At 37.9% G+C, this 20,576-nt stretch overlaps 1 protein-coding gene across 3 annotated transcripts in view; it reads right to left on the bottom strand.

Annotated features, from left to right (window-relative positions):
• Window positions 1-20,576, bottom strand: part of KLHL32 (kelch like family member 32) — a 224,029-nt gene that overhangs the window by 60,646 nt on the left and 142,807 nt on the right. For 2 of the 3 annotated variants that reach the window (XM_056125147.1, XM_056125149.1), the window contains exon 6: window positions 1,350-1,565. In XM_056125147.1, coding sequence (XP_055981122.1) covers window positions 1,350-1,565 — 216 coding nt within the window. Of the gene's footprint in view, window positions 1-1,349; window positions 1,566-20,576 lie in introns of those variants that run through there. The other variant, XM_056125148.1, reaches the window with a different exon arrangement.

Raw genomic sequence — 20,576 nt, 5'->3', positions numbered from 1 at the left:
GATCCTTGGTATCCTTTTCATATCTCAGGTGCAATCCTATGACACTGTTGTTTATGACTCTCAGTGTCATAAGAGTGTGGGACCTCTGGGACAATGACATCTAGTAGGCAACCCATGGTGAGCAACAAAACCAAGTATCTGAATACCACAGTCAAGTGTTATGATCCACAACAACAAAAGGAAGGGAGAATATGATGAAAAAAGAAATAAGCGAGAAAGGTATTAGGGAAATTATCAACCTGTTGAGGCAGATCTATAAAGTTCATTGTATACTGTCATACTGTATATAATTCTATTTTTTTTCAAATGATTGTGAAATCTTGGCGATATGGCCTCTAAAAGAAACAGGATAGCCAGTGCTTCAGTGGGTGAGACAGCCAATGTTGAAAAAGGGAGAAATATAAATTCTATTTTCCAAAGACACCCTGTGAATTGTTCAAGGATATCCATCAGGGATGACTGGAAAAAAATTTAAATTGAACAATCAACTTGAAAACACACACACACACACACACACACACACACACACACACAATCCCTCTTGTCCCCTACACAAAGGATCTTCTAAAAGAATGCTATGTTAGGCAAAAAGCCAGGCTCAGGAAAATAGCAATAAATGCAGAATAAACTAGGGAGAGACTCTTTCCCGTGGTACAAGAAGTGCTTGATTTCATTCATGTAGCCACTCTCTGCTACAACAAAGGAAGTTTCTGAATTACAAGAAAAGCACATTTTTTTGGCATTGGATTATTTCTTGTTTGGATTCCATTGGTCATTTTATTTTGGGTGTAAGGAGGGGGGTCTGACTTAGGCTACATTCTGCAGTGCTGAGGGGCTATTCCTGACTGTGCTGGGGTACCATATGCAGTGCCATGGATCTCACCAGGTCAGCTGAGTGCAAGGCAAGCAATCCCCTGATCTACTCTACTATCGCTCTGAAATGCCATTGATCTGAAATGCTATATGCACCAATACCACTTATAATCCATTCTTTTCATATACTCTTTCAAAAATACTTTAATTAGAGAAAGAGGGGAACTTTGACTCTTTCTTATGGAACCACCTTAGATGTAGACGAAGGAAACCCTATTGAGGATATCATGATTGTCACCCCTGAGATTCTCTCTCAAGCTGAACAGGCTAAGGCTCTGAGTTCTCGAAGCTCATGTTCTTCCATTTTTTTCCTTTTTTTTAAAATTTTGTCCAGCAGGGAATATCCTATGTAAACTTCTACCCCAAAGAGGTCCAATCAGACAAAAATTCCTGTCCCTTGTGGCTCAACCCTTTTATTTTCAATCAGTCCCTACCTTCTCCACAAGCCAGAAGAAGACACACACAGAGCACCTTACCTGCCAGATCTGCTCTTCACTCAGCGAGGTCAAGCGGTCACTCTTCAGGACCTCCTGAAGCAGGCAATAAGGAAGCGTCAGTACATCTTCTGGGCGACTCTTCAGCAGTTCTGAGAGATGTTTCACCAAGAAGTCAATCACGGCTTTCTCCAACAAAGTGAGGTTAAAAAGGTCCGCAAGTCTGTACAGATCCAAGTAATTAAAACTATTTAATTCCTGGATGCCAAAATATAAAAATGAGAGGGGGGAAAAAGGTCTCTTAGTAATCAATCCAAGAAAGAGTAAGAGAAATTCTAATGTACTACTCAAGTTTGCCTGACAGGAGTGAGAGAAATGGGGCTGGACTCCACTGAGAATGTGGAATAGAGCCCTGAGGCAGCCCAGGGCAGGGAACAGACTCACCAGAATCCATCATTTTCCCACAAGTGCTGCTCCTTTGTAAAACCTAAATGCTCAGACTTCTGAATAAAAGAATTGAATGGGAGTTCTAGTTGTACTGACCAGATGTTACTTTGCATTTCACTCAGAATTTTTTTTCAGTTATTCTTCCCTGGTTTTATTAGCTCTCAGGTGAAAAGTTTCTATGTTCTTGTGAGGACAGATAAAGAGAGATTCAAGATTAAATCACACAAACTATGTGAAGATACACTGACCCTACTCATTTTCCTAAACTTTCACTTAAGAGTAAAAACCAGCACCCATTATTACTTACTCATATTAAAAGACAGAAGTTCATATCTAAGGTCTCAGGAAATAGATACCTCCCCAAGAAAAAAAAAGATTTCTGTCCTACATAGTTCTCTATTGACTTACTGGAGATAGATAATTTATAATAGTCTGTTTTCTTGTTAGTCTGAAAAATGTAGTTTGCAGTGGCAATTTCCCTGTTTTTTAGTTTCTGCAGCAATGCTTCATTAGAGGGGAAACTGGGGATTTCATCCATCTCTACAAGATCTCAAACTTATAGCTAGAACTCTTCATTGCCCACTGAATCACTGTCCCCTGCAATTCTGGGAATTTGAAAGAATCAGAGTGGGTATAATAAGTTTGTTGATAGAAAACTTGCCTATTTCAAGTACAAGAGTGAATCAAGTCTTAGTTTTCCCTCATGTTTAACTTATAATTATTACTATATGAGTAATACTTTCGAAACTTGTCAGGAATGCAGAAGCTCATTAAATTAGCTAACTTTACCTGGAGCTAACTTTACAATCTATTTAATTTGCAACATATGTTTCCCTTTTTCATGTTATATAAAAGCATTAGGAATTCTGTCTATGGTATTTATACTCTAATATTTTTGTTTCTATTATAGGTGAACATTTAAAAGAACATGTTCTAAATCGACACTGTTCAACTTGGCAACCACTAGCTTACATGTTGCTTTGATATCTTGAAATGTGATTCATTTAACTGAGATGTGCTCTAAGTGGTAAATATATGTCAAATACAAAGAACAATAAAAAGAAATTATTCTGTCAATAATAGTTTTTATATTGAGTATACGTTGAAATGATATTATTTAGGACATAACAAGTTAAAGTCATCAATTTCACTATTTACCTTCTCTTTTTTAAAAGAGCTTCTAGAGTTTTTTTAAATACACAAGTAGTTCCAATGGGCTGGAGCGATAGCACAGCGATAGGGCATTTGCCTTGCATGCAGCCAACATGGCATACCCGAGTTCGATTCTTCTGCCCCTCTCGGAGAGCCCGGCAAGCTACCAAGAGTATCTCGCGCACAGCAGAGCCCGGCAAGCTGCCCGTGATGTATTCAATATGCCAAACACAGTAACAACAAAGTCTCCAATGGAGACGTTACTGGGCCCGCTCGAGCAAATCCATGAACAACGGGAGGACAGTGACAGTAGTTCCAATTATGTTGGACAAAGCTGTTCTACATAGCAGCTTCTAATGCTGTTATAAATTAAGAGGACACGGTCACGGTCCTCCTGTTGTTCACCGATTTTCTCGAGCGGGCCCAGTAACGTCTCCATCGTGAGACTTGTTGTTACTGTGTTTGGCATATCGAATACATCACAGGTAGCTTGCCAGGCTTTGCCTTGCGGGCGAGATACTCTCAGTAGCTTGCCAGGCTGTCTGAGAGGGGCGGAGGAATCGAACTCGGGTCGGCCATGTTGGCTGCATGCAAGGCAAACACCCTACCCTCTGTGCTATCGTCCAGCCCAAATTAAGAGGATAATTAAAAAATTTAAACAAGGTTTTCAGAGTCAAAATTGCACCATCATCATCATAGCTACCTGATGAAACTTTTTTAGTTTAGATTCCATTTCTTTGGACAGGAGGTGACTTTAATTATATTCCTAAAGGAATCAAGTAATATGACTTCAGGACTCAGCTATAAAGAACCTCGCTGTAATAGCTCCATTTGCCAACACAACTGAAAAGAAATAAATGCTTATCTTTAAAATGAAGTTTACCACAGATGACCACTAAAATTGATTACAACTCAAACATCTAAGGGTCTCTTCATAGCTGTTTAATCAATCCTGGATTCCCATTCAGCAAATTTTACCAAAGGAATAGTGAAAATTTCTGACTCAAGAACCAATTTTTACTAATAATGTTTCGGTGTATTCTGCAATTTTTTCTAGTATTGGTAAATTCTTATCTGGGAAGAAACAGAATATAATCCTTGCATATAGGATCGTACAAAGCAAACTTAAGAATTTCATTTCTAACCAGTACATCTCTAAAGTAAGTTTAAATGTTTAGGGACTTGATTGCAATTTCAATGTCCCACAAAATTACTCCACAGTTTCCCAGAATGCCAGCACGTAGGAAAAAAATTTGCATCTACAGAAACAGAAACTTCAACTGTTTCTGTTTGAATAAGCAAAGTTCCAGACATGTTTTTTCCTTTGCTCTCTTGCCAGAAAGATGCCTACAAACCTGAGTTTGGGGTTGGGTTATGTACCTGCAATCAAATATTCTATTTTAAGTACCCTATAGGAAAATAACCTTGTGTTTTAAAGAATAGAAGTCTGCATCTCAAGAGCAGACCAATTCAAAACTACAGAGAACCAGATAATTTGCTGTTCTTAATGGAAGATTTTAAACATTGTGCTTCTTCTCTGCTGTGCTTCTTTCAAAGGCAATTATTTAATGCTTTCTTCCATAGTCCAGAAATATTTTCATTTCCTAAGGATTTTATATAACCACCAAACTCAATCTAACAAAACATTTCATATTAGTAGAACACTGAAAAAATCTAAATGGACAAATGTCAATGTCTAACCAAAAAAAGCAACAGAGAACTGAACTGACACATAATCACGTACAAGGAAAGCAACAGTTAAAAGTATGCTTCCTATCTCTACCTTTTATCTCTTCTACTTAAGAAACATAATTTTTCCAAATCTCCAGTGCTTTCTACACATGTCAAAGGTTTCCACTCCCCTCCCCATGCATACTTAGCACATCCGTAGTTAAACTCTTATAGAGCAGAGCTGAGGAAAAAAAGAAAGCCAAGGCACCTGTGCTGAGGTCAGAATGACACTATCCTCAAGCCTCCTAGTAAGCTTTGTGAGCTTTAAGCAAAATCATTTCTTGTCTTTTAGGCTAAGATTATACATAAGCAAAATAATCACCCAAGATATTTCTCTTTAAGATTTCCCATCAATGTGATGGGAGGAGGTGTGAAGCAATGGTTAAAATGCACTAAGTGGCCACAGATAACACTATGATGGAAAAAAATAAAACATAACTATTACAGACATAGTGCCATTATGTTTCTGGTTAGAAAAAAGTAATAAATATTCATTTTATAAAACTCAGAAAATACAGAGTCCGGAAAAGAAAACAAAAACCATTCATATTTCACCATGCAGAGATAATCATTATTAATGTTTTCATTGTGTACTTCTAGGCTCTTTAGAAAGAATTCTTTTATATATCAGCTAATAATTGCATTCAGTGATAGAACAGAGCAGCCGTAGGGCAGGGTCCCTAGAATCAGGGAGAACTGGTTCAAATTCAGCCTTAATACCACTGGCATAACCTTGGGTCAAACAGTGAACTAAGGCTTGAATTATTCCCCATTTATAAAATGGGGAGTTCAACCACTTATAGAATTCCATATAAATAATGAATAAAAAGCTCCACGGTGCTTGACACATTAAAAGTAGATTTTAGTGGGCAAAAAAGAAAAAAAAGCATTTTTGACATCCATAAACTCTATTTATCACTAATGCAAGGAGGTTTAATAAAGAATAGATATCAATGTCTTGAGTAGCACCAATTAAGTCTGGACACTGGGAATGGCCAAAGCAAAATCCATACAATTCAGTTAAAAACTTACTGCATATTAATGATTCTCACATCTCTATTTCTAACCCAAAGCTCTTTCCTAAGATCTGAATTCATTTTTCCAATTGCCTGTAAGATGGCATATTCTTTTGTTTATGTTGATATACAACTCAACATATCCACATTGAGTAATTTTGAAAAACTGCAGTCTATATAAATAATACACACATACAAGTGTATATACACACATGTATATCATATAATATATATACATATATACATCAGAGAATCACCTACATCACACATCCAGGCACCCTCGTCAGAGCCCTCAAAAGTGTTCATTATATTGAATCGGTCACTAAGTACTATTTGTTCTTCCTCTTTAGCACTTCTTGCTACATCATCTTCTATTCAGACTTTCTGCAACAAGGTCCATCTCCAGAACCAAGTTCTCAAACCTCTCACACTCTGTAAGAATCTTACTGTACTGATGAGTTCTTTCAAATCCATGAAAGTTTCCCTTTATTTGTATGAAGGAAAAAGTCTAATTTAGTAATAATGCACACGTCTGGTGCCCTGGTTTCTGCTGACCTTCCTACTCTGCACTTAGCTTATCCATCCACTTTGTGCTTCAATCATTTGTATAATATGTGAGGATCACTACAGATAGGGCTGGAGCGATAGCACAGCGGTAGGGCATTTGCCTTGTTCGCAGCTGGCTCTGCCGAGCTGGGTTCGGTTCCCTCGCCCCTCTCGGAGAGCCCGGCAAGCTACCGAGAGTATCTCGCCCACATGGCAAGCTCCCCTTGACGTATTCGATATGGCAAACACAGTAACAAGCCTTACTATGGAGACATTACTGGGCCCGCTCGAGCAAATCGATGAACAACAGGAGGACAGTGCTACAGTGCACCACAGATACTGGTGATAACAATTATAAAAATATATACAAGTTTCAGATATGATGGAGTATACTGTCTTTTCATAAGTCCTTTACTGAAAAATCATTACGAAGTTCCAGTTCAAATCTCTGTAACCACATATTTCCCCTCAAGTCCAGCCAAGGGGTAATTCCTGAGCTCAGAGTCAGGAGTAGCACCTGTGTACTATGGTGTGGCTCAAACTCCTCCAACGACAAACATTACAAAGAATTGGGAAAATTTAACTGAGGGGAAGGTGACAAAACTTAGAATATAGGGCACTGTGTACCCATAAGAAGCTGTTAGTTGTGCCCTGGAAAGTTAGTGAACATGTCCTTGAGAAGACACACAAGGGAATGATGCTGGAGGAAAGGAATGCTGTAAAGTCTCACAATCGAGACGTTACTGGACCCACTCGAGCAAATCAATGAACAATGGGAGGACAGTGACAGTGACAGTGACAATGGGCCTCAGGGAATACCTCAGTGACAAAACATGTCTACCTCACAAGTGTGAAGCTGCTTGTTCTATCCCCAGTGTTGTCCATATGTGCAGAGTGTCCTCCTAATCGCTCAGCTGTCTGGTGACATGCCAAAGGGTGATGCAGAAAAGGACTCACTTATTTAGAAACGTGATTCCTCACCCATTGGGATTTTACAGGTGCTGCTTCCTCTCTGGAATATCTCCCTCTGTAACCCCAACACTCTCTAGGGATTTGCTCTCTGGTTTCTCTGCTGCTATTGAGATGACCAAAGATCACACAGGTTTGCCTGTGGTGCACACTGAGAGTTCTGTAACAGAGCGTGGTGCTAACACACCTGCTCACAGTGCTTGCTGGGTTGGGGTTCACACATAATATTCTGGTTATAGTGTGTTCTGGGAGTGGCTGTGATTTTTTTTGTGTGTGTCTGTGATTTTTATCATACATGCTCACCAGAGACGACCCACTTCCTGGCCACAGTGCTCACACACCTTCTTTGCAGTGCTCATCAGTGCTTGTGCACTTCAGTTTTCATGTTTGTGTATACCTGGTCATGGCCTCGTGCCAGTGTTTGTACACTTAGTTGAGACACCAGGCACTCATGAGGTACACGAGTAACTCCATATGTCATTCCATTTTATTTGTTTATTTGGAAACTTTTGGGGTTTGGGATCACACCTGACTGTGCTCAGGGCTTGCTCCTGGATTCGTGCTCAGGGATCACACATGGCGGTGGTACTCAGGGAACCATAAGCAGTGCTGAGGATTTTTTTCTTTTTCAAACATATCACTATCTACAATTTTCTTCCTAATTTACTTAATCTTGTATGTTTGCCACTTTTCTGAGTTCCCAGTAAATAACTTCTTTTGACTTTTTTTTTCTTTCCTTTTTTTGTAGTGGGGAGTTTGGGTCACACCCAGCTCTGCTCATTGCTCATTCCTGGCTCGCTACTCTGGGATCACTCCTGGTGGGACTCAGGGTACCGTATGGGTGCCAGGGATCAAATCCACATCAGGAGCATTCAAGGCAAGCATCTTTTCTGTTCTACTATCTCTCTGACTCATAAATAATTTTTAAGGAAGAAGAGCATGTCTTTTTTTAGCCACTGCTCTATCTCTAATGCTTAAAACAATGCCTGGTATATGGTAGAGGCTCCAACCACTCTTGTTTAATAAATGATACTTTTCATCTCATCAGATTTTCTGATTCAAGAAGAATAGACTACACCCCTTCTCATGTCTCCACCTCCCTGACTTTTGCAGAGGTCTGGCATAGCACACATCAAAGTGTAGGCCTTTTAATCATGGGACTGTCTACCAAATTCAAATCCAAGTTACATGCTGCAAAGTAGTGTATAGTGCTTTGTATCTAGCAGGAAGAAAATGCTGAATACATATGAATGTAATACAATAATGAAAGAGTACCCATAAGTTCCCTCTGTTTACTTATAACAGCAGGAACAAAAACAGATCATGTCTTGATATTATATATAATTCTGAACATTGTCCAACTCAGGCCATTTTCATACTATTTTATTCGAAAGATCTATCTCATGCACCATTTTTTCTAATCCTTCCTATGCATTTATACAAAAGCAAGACCAGTGGGCATTGAGTTTTCTATGAGAGAAAATTTATAATAATGACTATACCAGAAAATGTTAATACACAATGCACTATAAGGGTTCTTCTGTGAAAAAAATCTATCTAGTCCCCATTTTTTTTTCAGTCCAAAGAGAATTATTTCCTCTATCAAATAACTATTCTGATTAAGGCAAATTTTCAAGTAATACTTTCTCCTAATTATGTGATTGTATCATTTCTCTTATATTTTGTAAGCTAAAAGTCCAAGTACCTAACTAAAGGCAGTGTTTTTAAATGGAAATTATACATCAGTAACAAGAAAATCTCTTCTTTTTCTGGGAAGAAAAGAAGCGTTTCACTTAGTCACACTCCTCTCACCTGAAATTTAGTTTCTATTCAGAATTATAGTGCATACATTGTTGTTCTTCAGGGAATATTTTAAAATACTATTTATTTTCTTTTGGTTTAGGGCTACTTGACTTCTCTTTTCCATTCTATTTGCTTTGTATAGTATAAATGACAAGTTAAATAACAAAAGAAAAGCCATAAAATGTGCCCTAATACGATACTTAGTTATGGAAGAAATGCCAGTTTTCAGAGTGTAATGCATTTTTTCACTTTGAATATTCTTCAAATTCAGTCTTCCTGTATGGCTTATTCTTCTAATTAGATCATTAAGCTGGTTATTCCCCAGATTTACTGGTAAATATGCAAGGGAAGAAAGCATGGGAAAGGAAAATACCGTCTCACTTTGAGATTTATTCAAGTAATTACTTTTGTGAGAAATGTTATCAGGCACTTGGGGGCTGGGGGTAAACACTTTGACCTTTTCTCCACTTCCAACCAGGGGGCCAACGTTGGCTTTCATGATGGTACCTGGTGGTTCTCATCTGTGCACAGCGACTGGTCATATTACTCTCAATATCCCAATTAAACAAGTACTTATAGTGAGAGGGGAAAGATCATAAGATATTTTACTTTATTTTATCATTTAGCCAATCCCTGAAAGAATGTTACCCCGACTCATTTGGGTTAGCTGTTTTTAGAGAACAAGTCAAACAGAAAATATGAAGCTCTCTTCACTGAATCTCAGTGCTTCCCACTTCAAGTCTCCTGTCACATACCAAATAATTTGTATCTAAGCTATTAATGCATAAATTTCCCAACTAGTAAAAGTGTCCCTGATGTCCTTTGTGCCATGCCATTCATAATGCTATCTATAACACATTGTAAATGAAAAATATTTGTTGGATTATAAGTGAAAAAAAGCAACAAGTTCTGAAAAGATACACCCTTGTCTTTTCAGGAGAAGTGAAATGATAGCTTGGTTATAGGTATGTTTTGACAACTGGGCATATGAACAGCTCTCCCAAAATTAACTGAGACATTTGCTCTCAAATATTTGATCACAACTAAGAAATTCCCTATTGAATCTAATGAAACATTGGGTTTCTCATACAATTGAAAAATGGGGTGGATGCCCACTTTCTGCCATTTCTATCAGGCCTGACTTTTTGGGTCTTCTGACTTTATGTGCTGGATATTTTTTATCTTCCCAGAATGTTTTTTTTTAAATATCAACTGTTCTCTCTCTCTTCAGTGAAAACTAGAAATATATAAATATTCCTAGTGTCACTAAAAATACATCAAATATTATTGAATAGAACTAAACTTTCAGGATTTTCCTCTGGACCATGAATATTATGTTATTTCTTGAGTATTATCTGTGAAACATTTAAGGATAGGTTGGTTGTTGATGTTCTGTGTTACAAATGCTGTTTTCTTTCTCAAGAGGACAACCATGATCAGATTCCACTTCCTAAGAGGGCCAGTTCACTTCAGATGGACATTTGTTTAATCCATTGCCTTCATATTTTCTTCCCATCAAGTTGTGGATTTCATGCTTGAAAACTTCCTCTATCTTTGCTAGTTTTGATTGATGGATAATAGGTAGCACTGCACTGTAGCACTGTCCCATTGTTCATCAATTTGCTCAAGCGGGCCCAGTAACGTCTCCATTGTGAGACTTGTTGTTACTGTGTTTGGCATATCGAATATGTCACAGGTAGCTTGCAAGGCTTTGCAGGTGAGATACTCTTGGTAGCTTGCCGGGCTCTCCGAGAGGGGCAGAGGATTCGAACCCGGGGGGCCAAGTCAGCTGCATGCAAGGCAAACGCCCTACTGCTGTGCTATAGCTCCAGCCCAGATAAAAGGTAGGTCACAAGAAAATCAGACGTTGGGCCAGAGAAAAGATACTGCGGGTAGGGTGCCTGCCTTGCATTCGGCCAACCTGGTTTCAATCCCCGGTTCACCAAATAATCCCTGAGCCTGCCAGGATTGATTACTGAGTGCAAAGCCAAGAGTAAGCTCTGAGTACTGCCAGATGTGGTGACCCCCATCCAAACAACAACAAAAGATAAGAAATCTTGAATTTTGTCTTGATTTCTTAACTTAGAGTGAAACAGATACTCCAGTTCCTCTAAACATACTCTAATTTGCTAAAAATTTAATTTGCTAAATAGCAAATTAATTTATATGTTACAGCACTTAATCCAAAAAATCATTTTCAATATGTTTCTAAAGAAGCCATGGAGATAGCACTTGAGATTGAAACACATATCTGGGTTGTCCTGGATGCCAAGTTCAATCCCAGGCACTGCTCAGCTCTCCACTGAATTAGCACTGAGCATAACTCTAGGTGGCTTCTGTGCACCACCAGTGTGGCCCTACTGAACCACAGCACCACACTGCCAGGCTGGTATCCCTGGGAGTGTCCCCTGGGCTCTTGAGCACTGCTGGGGAGAGCCCTGCAAAATTTACTAAGAATGTTAGCAACTTGTATCATTTTTTCATATAACTGTACCCTACTTTTTAAGGTTGCCAATACCAGCCAAGTATATTGATGTTTTATGCTTCATGACCTAGAAAAATTATTACTCCAACTGACTGTGCATATTTATTTAGGATTATAATTTTATCTTATCCTCACTAGTTTGTAGGTTAAGGGGATAAAGAACTGTCACATCTTTACGTTGGAACTGTAGAAAAAGCACGATTTAAAGCCACCAACTCATCAGGATGGTCTCAGCAAGTGGTGAACCCCCCTAATTCTTTCATCTGAGAATGGAGAAAGTGTTCTCTAGTAAGGATTCCCCAAATTTATATGCAGGCACTGAACATACAGTAGCTATTTTGTTACTGCTATTGTTATTCTTCTCTTAAAAATATGCTATCTACAGTGCCTTAACTATAGTTCTGCATGTTCCAGAAATTTTATGGATTGATTGGGTAAAGGAAATATGCCTAATAAAGATTTGGCTTTCCACAAATATCAACAAAAATCTCAGTTTTTCTGTAAAAGCCATCATGTTTTTTCTACTTAAAAACACTTCACAAGAAATAAACAAGGAGAACAGACTGAGACATTACAGTGGACCAGCACGAAGTATGTATTACTATGATATACTCTGGTTCTCATGCTCTATATTACACATTGCAGAAAAGCAGAGGAAGAAATCTAAGGATGAAGGAGCTGCATTTCTTTATGACCTTATTTGAAAGATAAACTCCTTGGGGAAATACAATTTATTCAGATTATCAAGACCCTGCTGTGCGGATCTACAGGCTGGGAGCACACTATGGAGATCAAAAAATATTTACTTTATTCTGTTGGGTATAAAAGCTTTTAATGAATGCATAATTAAGGCAAAAAAAAGTGTATACAGCTTTAGAAATTCCACTGCTGAGCCAAGCCATTAATATCCAAGGCACCATACCCAGTTGTGATTCCACCTGTTTCCTATTTGGATTACAACCTAGTTATAAATCAAGGTATTACGTGATTACATGACCTGGTGCTGCAAAGAAGGATTGCACACCGCACGCCGGGTCTAGAGAAAGAAACATAAAGGGCTTTGTTGTGGATGTGCAGCGAAGGACTGGCCCTTTGGAACATGTTGAAACAAATAAACAAAACCCAAATATTTAAATAGTCTTGGATTAAATCACATAGGAAAATGATGTCATACCATATATGTAAAAAGATCCAGAGTTTGTTTTATAGCTGATGATATTTAAAGTTGTTAGGGTCAATTTTAATAGTAATGCAAGAAATAAAGAGCAAGTCATTGACAATGCAGGCCTGATTGCTTGTGATGTAATAAAATAGCATGAACTCAGGTTTTATATAAATATGTATATATAAATGCAGAGAGATATAGGCATATTTGTATAAAAAGATATACATATGAAGAACCAATTGTATATTCATGCATTGATATAAATACGCATATGGTACAATTTGATTAAACTAAAACAAAATATTAGCAGCAATTCAGAAAAGAAAAAAAAGGAAAATCCCACATGCTCTAATTTTTGTAGTCTTTGAAGTCCTACTTAAATATATTTATGCTGTATAACAGAGGAATTCTACAATTAGGTTACCAGTACATTTTCATAATCAATTGTATGCATAATATCCAAGACTCATGAATAATTTTAAATTGTTCCTGGGAAAGTCTCCCATAAGCTGGAAATCCAGTAAGGAGGAAGCCCAGAGACTCAGTTACTATGAACAACTAATTCAGGCCCCAGTCACCATGTGTTACAAAATGCAGTGCAAAGTTTGCTAAAGCTGCCTCAGCACATCAAGATATTACCACTGAATTATGAACTACGTAGAAGAAGTTAATATGTACTTTTCTTTCTATAATTGAAAATAGTCTATCTCAGCAACTATGGTTATCAAAATAAAATTTTAATGACTATATTTTTTTGAACTATAGGTGGAAAATCAGGTTAAAGATTTTTTAGGGCAGCAGAGTTAGTTAGTAATTGGGATTTTTTTTTAAAAAATTCAGTTCTGTACACAAAATCAGAGTGCGGAAAATTAGCTCAATTCTGCAGATTTCAGTAATATCTTTGCTATCTACTAAGAGTGTCACAATCATTATTATACAAAAGAATGATGATTGAGGGGCCAGAAGATTGGATAACAGTTAAGTTGCATGCCAGGCATATGCTCCACTTGGGTTATTGTATTGTTAGGGGCCTCACCCAGCAGTGCTCAAGGATTACTCATGGTTCTGCATACAGGGACCATTCCTGAAAGAGTTCTGGGGACCATATGTGGTGCGGAGGATTGAATCTGCGTCAGATGCATGTAAGGTAATCACCCTACCTACAAGGTGATCACTAATTTTATAGTAGTACTGTAGCACTGTCCTCCCATTGTTCATTGATTTGCTCGCGTGGGCCCAGTAATGTCTCCATTGTGAGACTTGTTACTGTTTTTGGCATATCGAATACATCACAGGTAGCTTGGTAGGCTATGCTGTGTGGCCAGGATACTCTTGGTAGCTTGCCAAGCTCTCGGAGAGGGGCGGAAGAATCAAACCAGGGTCAGCCGCGTGCAAGGCAAACACCCTACCCACTGTGCTATCGCTCCAGCCTAATTGACTTTTTATATTTTAAATGCTATAAAGGTCAATTTTAATAGTAATGCAAGAAATTAAATAAATAATAAAAATAACATCAACATTCTTGTAATTATAAACTATGGCCAGTTCAAGTTTATCTGAACTGAACTAAATGTGATGACTTTTCCCAAATCTGAACACCAATGATTTTGCAGGCAGGTAATTGAGTGAAGCAGGGTGGCAATAGTAGCCTGGTAGCTCTGAAAAAAAAGACACCAGACCAGTAACACCTGGTCCCTTCAGCCTCACCTGGGAATTTGTTAAAATGTAGATAAGACTCTGCCCCAGATACAAATCAAAAGTCCTAGGAGACGGGGCCTAGCAGTTTGTTTAAACCTGCCTTTCCAATGATTCTGGTTGTGGTCAAGCTTAAGCACCATGACTATGGAGTATATACTGAAATAAAGAAGGAATGATCCTACCCTGCAGAGAGGTATTTCTACTATAAAATAGTATTATCCTAGCCCAGGGGTTCCCCAAAGTAGGAAAATCCACTCCCTAGACATGTTAGAAGGACTCAGGAAGTGGTAGTAGCCTTGGATGCAACTGGGGTGCCCTGTCTATTTGTTTTTAGAAGACAGATATCAGGGTGACATTGTGAGATCTTTTTTTCCTTTTTGAAGAAGGGGCAACAGGCCAAATAAAATTGAAAGTCTCTGCGGCTTCGTCCCTCATTCTGGCCTCTGAAGTGTGTAAATATTGTACTGCATGTATGAGTCTGAGGTTGGGCCATCTGGAACTGATTTAATGACATGAACAGTCTGTCATTTCCCCTAATTGTGCAGTGGTCTAAAGGCCAGCCTGCTCTAAAGGACATTTGTCAATAAAGAGTGAGTAAAGAGATGGAGAAAAAGTCTAGGGAAGAAGGACAGCTGGAGGGAGACAGGCATATGGATCTTCTTCTCACAGTAGAGAACAACTTGCATTTTTCTTCTTTTAAACAGATGCACTCTTTTTATTTCCCTAATCATGGAGCTTAGGACATGAAGCAACTTTATATAAAAGTATTCCCAGTATAAGAAGCTCTCATGGCAGAAGTAAAACGAAGTCAAACAAACAATAAGCACTTCTCAGTAGTTACTGTGCTCTAGAGGTAGAAACGAGAGACTTTTTCAGTTGTTTCTCAAATTTGATACATTTGATACATGAGGATGGGATAAGCTATTTTATGTAGAGAAAGGTCAAGGAAATTAATAAAACAAAATTTGCTATATGCAAAGCAACAATACCATGTAATGTGTTGTTTTTAAAAGCATAGATTTTTCTATTTATTAAAGTACAATTTTGATACAGTATTTTTATATGTTACAGTTAGGGAGAAATGATAGCTCATTTAATAAAATTTGTGTACTTTTACAAAATGAAAAACAACTAGCTGAGAGAAAAAATACCATTTATAGACTAGTCATTATTTTCAAGTGTTTCAGACACAGACCTGTTCAATACTTGTTGATTGAAAGTAGAAAGTAAAGTCACTGACATTTACAAGACTGAGGGAAGACAGAAGTGACAAGAGAGGATAAGAAGGGAACTATGAAATTAACAAAAGTATTCACAAAAGGCATTCCATTATTAAGTCTGATTTCTAAGCTATTTATTTATGTTGGACTGTGCTGTAGAAGGCTTTACACACATTATCTCCTTCAGTCCTCCAGCCTCTCTTAGAAGTAGATTGTATATAGGATAACACATCTGCATTTTACAGGAAAAAAAAAAGTAGGGAAAAAAGGGTAACTAACAGACACAAAGTCATATAACTTTGGGACATAAACTTACATCATGGAGAGATAGATAAATTAAGTAGCACAGACAATAGGGTGTGATCAGTATCCTGGAAGGCTGCCCATAACTAATAAAAAGAAGAAAAATCAACTCCAATTAGGTAGATGAATCAGATGACTCTGAAAGGGGAGATAAAATATGAGCAAAGTAATTTTAGGCTAAGTAAGAATTCATAAGGTGACCAGTGAGGGAAGAGTAATTCATATAGAAGGAGGCTTCGTAGAAAGAGGTTCGAATATAGGGAAATGCACAAGGTTGACAATGTTAGTGTCGGTAGTAAACGTGTTTAGGTTAAAGAGACAGGAAGTTTCACAATACAGATGGGATCTGTGTGCCAAATTCAGATGAATGGACCTTACCTTGAAAGTCATGTGCACTGCTAAAGAATGAATGGTTTTAAGCAAGAATGTGATGGAAGTGGATTATTTAATTTATTATTATTATTATTTGCTTTTTGGGTCATACCCGGCGATATTCAGGGGCTACTCCTTGCTTTTTACTCAGGAATTATTCCTGGCTGGGCTCAGGGGACCATATGGGATGTTGGGAATTGAACCCGGGTCAGAAGCATGCAAGGCAAATGCCCTATCCACTGGGCTATTGTTCCAGCCCCATGAGTGGGTTATTTTAAAAAATCAATTTAATATATTTTGTTTTGTTTTGGGGTACACAGCCTGATGGTGCTCAGGGCTTACTCCTGGCTCTCTGCTCAGAGATTACTACTGGCTGTATGTCAGTGGACCACCTGGGATACCAGCGATCAAATTTGACTCAGCTGTATGCAAGGCAAGCACTTAACCCCTGTACTTTCTCTCCATCCCTTATCCAAAAAAAAAAAATTAATGAATGAAAACCTTTTATAATAAAATAGATTTTGTAATAAGTACAAGAGTGTGGCAAAAGTGAAATTAGGTTCACTGGATATCAGCAAGATTTTTAGTCTAAGAAATAAGCAATAGAGATATAGATTAAGACAGCGGTAACAGAAATGAAAAGAATGAGAAAGACTGATAATAAAGGTAAGAAACTTCAGATAAAATCAATACAAAATTTTAATAGAAACATCATTCATATTGCCAAAACTTGGAAAATTGGCATCTCTAAGATGACTTTCAGTAGTTGAAAGGATAAACCATGGTACTTTTTGACAGTAAAAAAATTTGGCATGAAGAAATAAGTTATTACCATAAAAAGCCTAGAGAAGTCTTAAATGAATATTTCCAAGCAGAAAACACACACACACACACACACACACACACACACACACACACACACACACAAGCCAATCTGAAAAAGCTGCATTCAATTGTGCCAACTATATTACAATCTAGAAAAGGCAAAACTCTGAAGACAGTGAGATCAATTGTTGCTAGAGTTAGGGGTAGAGATGGAGAGGTAAATCAGCAGAGAATAAATTTTTACAATATTGATACGATTATACTCTGTATGATACTATGAGATTCATATCATACATCTGTCCAAACTTATGAGCTATACACCACTAAGAATGAAGCCTAATGTGAACCATAAACTCTGGTTAATATTGATATTATGTCAAAACAAATTCACCAGTTAGAACAAATGTGATTCTCTGGTGTGTATGTCAGCAATGAGGAATGCTATGCATGGTGAGTCCAGGGGTCAACAGGATATCACTTTACTTTTTTTTTTAATTGCTCTTTGGGTCACACCCAGCGATGCACAGGAGTTACTCCTGGTTCATGCACTTAGGAATTACTTCTGGCGGTGCTTGGGGGACCATATGGGATGCTGGGAATCGAACCTAGGTCGGCTGCGTGCAAGGCAAACACCCTACTTGCTGTGCTATTGCTCCAGCCCCATCACTTTACCTTTTAATTTTATTGTGAACCTAAAATTACCCTAAGAAATGAAATGCATAGCAATAAATAAAGAGGTAAAACTGATAGGTCTTGGTGATAGTATGTATAGATAACGAAAAGGTGGTACCTTTTTTAAGTATGGTTTCTGGCTCACGAAAATGCTGAGTAAACCACTGGCCTGGAGATAATGAATCCAACTATGCACGAGTATTGTGAAGAACCAGATTGGATTTTGGGAAACAAATGTTTTGTGGATCAGAAAAATAGATTATATAGTAAAATATTGATTAGCATTAGACATCAAGCAGGAAGTACACTGAGCAGAAAAGACCAGGAAAATATTCCATGCACAAATAATACAGAAATAATGAAAAAAAAAAGGAGACACTTCTGAGGTCATTTAAAAACTAAATTAGGGGGAAAGAGAAAGTACAGATAAGGTGCTTGTCTTGCAATCAACCAACTTGGTTTTTATCCATGGCACAACCTGTGGTCCCTTAAGTACTTCAGGAAAGATCCCTGAGTTTAGAGCTAGGATGAGCCATCAGCACCATTGGGTGTGGTCTCATAAAAAACAAACAAGGACAAATCAATAAATATTTAGCAGGATCCATGAAATCATGGAGAAGTGCATGCTTATGCCATGTACTTCTGTAATACATGTACTTCTCTAGGCTTCTGGTTTGGTTATCTTTAAGGATAATGCTCCTTTTAAAAAGTTGAAGGGGAGCAGCAGGTGTGTGAGATTGGTTACAGGTGAATTTCAGATACATGTGGGCTGGCAAGTGGAAGAGATGACTGATGCTCAGTAGAGTATTAGATAAGTAGCTCTCCACATGTGGATGGAAGAGAGCGATGGAGAGAAAAAAAAACATGATCATGGAGCCATCGTGACTGATGGCTGATGGACAAAGTTATAAAGGATTGAAAAGGAGTAAGGAGAGAAACAGAAGAGTCTTCAAACTTAAAGTTATAGGGAAGAGTGAAGCTACCAGTGTTGAAATGGTTACACTGTGAAGTGGTTACATTAAGATACTAGATAGGGTTTGCTGTGTTTGGTAGAAGGTACATTTGAGTGATTTTTATTGGAAGAGTTTTTGAGGAATAATGTTAGAGGGCCATGCTAATCTTCTCTGTATCGTTCCAATTATAGCACAGCGGGTAGGGCATTCGCCTTACACGCGGCCAACATGGCCGACCCGAGTTCGATTCCTCCGCCCCTCTCGGAGAGCCCGGCAAGCTGCCGAGAGTATTCGATATGCCAGACACAGTAACAACAAAGTCTCCAATGGAGACGTTACTGGGCCCGCTCGAGCAAATCGACGATCAACGGGAGGGCCTTTACCTTTACCTTTTAATGTTAGAGGGCTGAGTTCAGTAGGACTGAAGAATGAATAGAAGGTAAAGAAGTGCAAACATCGGGCTGGAGCTATAGTACAGTGGATAAGGTGCCTGCCTCCTACGCGGCTGACCCAGGTTCCATACCCGGCATCCCATATGGTCCCCTAAGGTCCCCTAATCACCAGGAGTGATTCCTCAGTTCAGAACCAGGAGTAATGCCTGAGCACTGCCTGATGCAGCCCAAAAATCAGAAAGGAAAAAAAAAGAAGTGCAAATAATGATGACAGTTGGTAATCAAGAGAGAGAAAGTGGCAGTATGAGAGAAGAAAGTTTTCCAATTTTATTGATCTTACCTTAAAAGTGAAAGAGAAGTGTCAATGGAGAAGGAGACATGGAAACTACAATACAGGAATAAATAGCAAAGAGCCTACTTAGCTTGGTGGAAGAGTTTTACATTTAACTATGGATAGAGATGTTTGCAGCACAAGGGTAAATGGGAAGATGCAGAGCCCAGATGAAACATAGGTTTTTCCCTTAAAGCCCCTAACTTCCAAGTACTAATAATGGAACTAAGTGAGAATGACATACGTTTGCATTGTTTATTGATTCTGAACTCCAGCATTGATAACACATTTGGAAACATTTTGTTTCTCTTTTCTGCTGAGAAATTAATGCTTAAAGTGATTTTCAAATTGTCCAGTTAACAACAATTAGCTTATAATAAAAATTGCTAATGTCAGAAAAATCCTTCAAGATAATCTTTCTTTTCCTTAATAACTCACAAACAATGAAGACCTAGTTATCCCTAGATTATGCACATAACAAATTAAAATGCCAAAGTGACTTGCCTGGCTAGCCAGCGAGCCTCTGGGCTGTCAATTACTGACATCCTTTGGTGTGGGTTTAGAAAATAAAATCCAACATAATAGCATAAGGAAAAGCATAAGTGGAATCTTAAAATGGCTACTCCATGATCTTATGACATATCTCAGAGCCAAATATTAATGATATTTAACAAATATGATATTCTGGATTACTTATGCCAGATAGCAAGTGCTCTTGATTAAAACAAATAATTAGTAGCTGGTCATGATTTAATAGCTCCGACACATTTCTGCCCTTCCCAATCATTTCCACTGATTAAAAATAAATCTATAATCTTAAACTATTTGTAATATTTCAAAACTGTATTTGAACTTTCTCTGAATACAAGAGTAACAGCACTGGTGAACTATGGAAGATCATGCAGTTAGTGTATTTGATTAAAGGCATATTAAATATCTATGTTACCATTTGTCTTATCTAATGTAGAAAAAAATAGCTCAATGTTAGAGAGAAATGAGTATGAGTTATAACTTCTTCTCAACCTCGAGGATAAATTATTCTACTCAGAACACCCACTATATATTATGTATTTAGGAGACACTGTTAATTTAATAATTAAAATTATAATAATACATTGTTTGGAAGAGACAACCTCCTATAAGTCATTGTAGTATTACTTAGCTTAAAAATGATAATCTATTATAATAA

Source organism: Sorex fumeus, unplaced genomic scaffold (assembly GCF_029834395.1).
Source record: "Sorex fumeus unplaced genomic scaffold, SorFum_2.1 ptg000054l, whole genome shotgun sequence".
Lineage (NCBI taxonomy): Eukaryota > Metazoa > Chordata > Mammalia > Eulipotyphla > Soricidae > Sorex > Sorex fumeus.
This window is presented reverse-complemented; position numbering and strand designations above follow the sequence as displayed.